We start from the raw sequence: 3461 nt of genomic DNA, 5'->3' as shown, positions 1-3461 counted from the left end.
AGCACCGTCACGGGCCCCGGACGACCCTATTCACTCGCAGCACCCCTTCAACTAACCAACGAGACGCGAACTCTCCAACCGTCAGACTGGCAATTCTGTCCCATGCCCATCTCCCTTTGAGCGAAGCTTCATTTAGACGCTAAATTAATTAACTAATTAATTAAAATCACACTAAACACCTGTTATTCCAGACTGACTTTAGAAGCGACGATACAGTAAACGACGGACTTCGATATTACGTCGTGTCTTAAAATTATTTTTATATATTTATCTTTTTTTTTTCCTTCAATTTATTAAATAATTTACTAACTTTGCCCTCGAGCCACCTTAACGTGAACTCTCTCGCCAGTTAAGTCATTTACGGAGAGAGCCCAGACGATCTACGTCGTAATCGAAATTTTGTATTTCCAAGCACCAGTTACAACTGTTACAGCCAAGAGATATGACGATTTGCCAAATTACTTTTCAGCGCTATAGAGATAGACCTAGGTTTATTAATATTATCCACTGCCTAGAGATGGCGGATCAAACGGTTCTCTTCCACCCTGATAACTAGCTTACCGAGAACTTGTAATCAAAGCAAATATCAGGAGTGCCTACCAGGGTCGGTCAGTCATTCGAACAACTTTTCGAGCATAATTGAAGGCAGAATTCGATCTTCTCGAGGAATTTCTGTTCCCCTAGTTCCCGTGGCGCTGCGAACGCCACGCCGTTATATACTCAAAGCAACGTTGATAAAGCCTACCGACCATATTTATTCAGGCTAAACAAGACAACATTTCTCCAAACAGTCGCAGTCGATCTAATGATAACGTATGATCGTTCTAGTAAAAAAAAAAAAATAATAATCGAGATAAGAGCTTATCACAGTAAACAATTAAAAAAAAAATGATTTTTGTAGTTGACAAAATAACTATTTGTTTCGTGTCAACGGAATATTCAAATTTTCAACTTTAGAGTAAAATACGACGGACAGTCGCATTTACGTATTTAATAAGTAGTATTTCAAAATGAAATTCTAAAGCAAAACGAAATCCGGTGCGTATCCCTCATGTGGAATATGTACGAATTGTGATTCGATGTATATCGCATATAGTGATACGCACGTGTGGTATCTACCAGCCACATTATTCCATGAAGGTACACCAGGTTTACGTTTATTCACAGGACGTTTACAGGAGGTACCTCGCTAATGCGTATGTAATTTGCGCGAGGGCAAATCTCTTCATTTGGCTGTGTGAATTAAGCGAATCGAGCTATTGGTGCATTATTATAATCCTCTCGGCATAAACAAACCATTCGCTCGTGTTACCGCGGCAGCGGTACCGATTTTCGGCCACGCAACGTAACGTGTATCTGTTATCTATACATAGGAAAGCATAAACGCGCACGCGTTTCGCATCACGCATAATTTCGATTACGGATAAATGCGTTAATTTTCTAAAAGCCAAATCGGCCCATTTGAGCTACACGCATCACGTTAAGCCCGGAGAGATCCGCTCGTTCGGCTACTACTCTTCCGCCTGAGGAAAAAGTTCAGCTGCCACTGGTCGAATGATCACAAAAATTTCTATAACCTCGAGAAATTTTATATTATCAAGCACTGCGCTCGTTTTGAGTTTATTAAAAATTCAAATCCCTATGCATACGATTATTTGCTTTTCATTTTTTTTTCCAACCTTTTCCATTTGTCCCGCGTACATTTAATCTCACGAAAGCTCGAACGGATCGGTCGTTTCCCATCGGTTATTATCGTGCGGGCTCGTGTGAGTCCGTGTAAAATTTGCAAATCATCCCTTTTCCCTCGTATTTAGCACAATTGTTACATGTAACCATACGCATTGGTGAAAATGCAGGAGCGCGAAATTCTCGTATATAAAGGTATAATATCCATGTTATTAAAGAAATGCGACGTTTGCGAAAGAGAGACAGACATAATATCTGCGTCTGTCATGGATGGACAACGAGAGTGACAGAGAAAGAAGATCGTAAAAATCAGACTGGTACATACGATCAAATACGTATTGAGCGGATTTACTAGTTATTCAAATATTCTACGCCTTTATTTAATCCCTTTCCACTGGTTCGCCCTTACTCCCACTCTTCACCCTTTATTCTCCCTCTCTTTCATTCTCGTACTTGGTATCCCCCTGGATAAGGGGGAGGGGTGGCGGTTGGAGGGTTAAAAATTAAATATTTACCACGTAGAACTTCATGGAGTTATTATGAGTTTATCAAACTCATTATTAAGGGTTGTTAATGGTATTATTCTTTTGAGCCCGATAACTGTTATCTGCCCGATTAGCAACTCCCCTACGACTTGACATACGCTCTCTGGAATCACCTGCCGTAGCAGCGGGCCGCAGCCACTGGCTTTGATAAAGGGTTGAAAGGTGCCGTCCGATAGGGGATGAACTGACCAACCCCTCTGTACTGAGTTCCCCAGTTAATATCTCGAATTTCTATTTGTCTGATAAACGTCGGGCCACAGTTAGCTTACCGTAAGTTCAATTAATTTTGATAATCGTTATCTGACCTGACGTCGCATACGATACTTTGTCATTCCCATTTCTATTTCAAGCGAGAGCAAAAAAAAAATTACAATATATTCGGACTCGTGATGCAAGTAAATGACAGCTGTCAAATCCATCTGATACCAATGGATTGCCTAACTGTGCTCGTGCACGCCTGCGTTATAGATGGGATGTAAAAAAATTTCACTTTTGAGAAAATCTCTGAGCGCAACCGACAAGGGACGATGACGGTAAAATTGTGACGGTCGATTCGATTCTCGTCATTCGATGATTCAATTATTTCTGGTATCGCACGCTCACGGACCCGTGTCCGTTCCACACGACTCGTTAGCGCCGCTAATAAAGTCAATTTATATACTACAACTCTATATGGTATACACAGCATATAGAATCCAGGTAAATAGCACCCCCCGACCGTAATCATTCATCAGTAAAATATCCCATGGAAAAATGTCAGATTAACAAATCGAGCACTCACCTGATTCTTTCCCTTGAGAACAAGAACATTGGTAACCCTGCCAAAGGGTAGTCCAAGATGGATAATTTCCGCCTCCGTCACATCGTTCGGAATATTTCGGATGTGAATGACCCGAGAAGGTTTGCCATTGTGACTTTTGTCGAGCTTCGCCTGTAAAAAGAAAAAAAAAGAAAAATTGTTTAAATCAATGCAAAAATTTTATAGACAGGAATAAAGCCTCCGAGTATCCAAGTACGAAGAGGGATAAAAAGAGAGTGGGTATTAACTTCGTATCTAGGTACCTAAATCTCACTGTTAAAATCCCTAGGCTTTAGGTTTTCCACTCGAGCGACAAGGACGATCAGTGAACTGTCGCAAAGATCAGAAATGTCGAGGCGAATTGTACATTGTTCTTCGGGGTAGATTATCCCTATCCATCGAAAAGCGAAAGGCAGCGGCTTCAGTGGGTC

At 41.1% G+C, this 3461-nt stretch overlaps 1 protein-coding gene across 1 annotated transcript in view; it reads right to left on the bottom strand.

Annotated features, from left to right (window-relative positions):
* LOC107270791 (polypyrimidine tract-binding protein 1) overlaps positions 1–3461 on the bottom strand; it is a gene marked incomplete at its 3' end in the record, with an annotated part of 203739 nt that overhangs the window by 47878 nt on the left and 152400 nt on the right. The window contains exon 5 of the mRNA XM_025088108.1: positions 3013–3162. Coding sequence (XP_024943876.1) covers positions 3013–3162 — 150 coding nt within the window. The remainder of the gene's footprint in view (positions 1–3012; positions 3163–3461) is intronic.

The sequence above is a fragment of the Cephus cinctus genome, unplaced genomic scaffold, assembly GCF_000341935.2.
Source record: "Cephus cinctus unplaced genomic scaffold, Ccin1 Ccin1_scaffold0837, whole genome shotgun sequence".
Taxonomy (NCBI): domain Eukaryota; kingdom Metazoa; phylum Arthropoda; class Insecta; order Hymenoptera; family Cephidae; genus Cephus; species Cephus cinctus.
The sequence above is the reverse complement of the archived record's forward strand: the minus strand, read 5'-3'. Positions and strand labels throughout refer to the sequence as shown.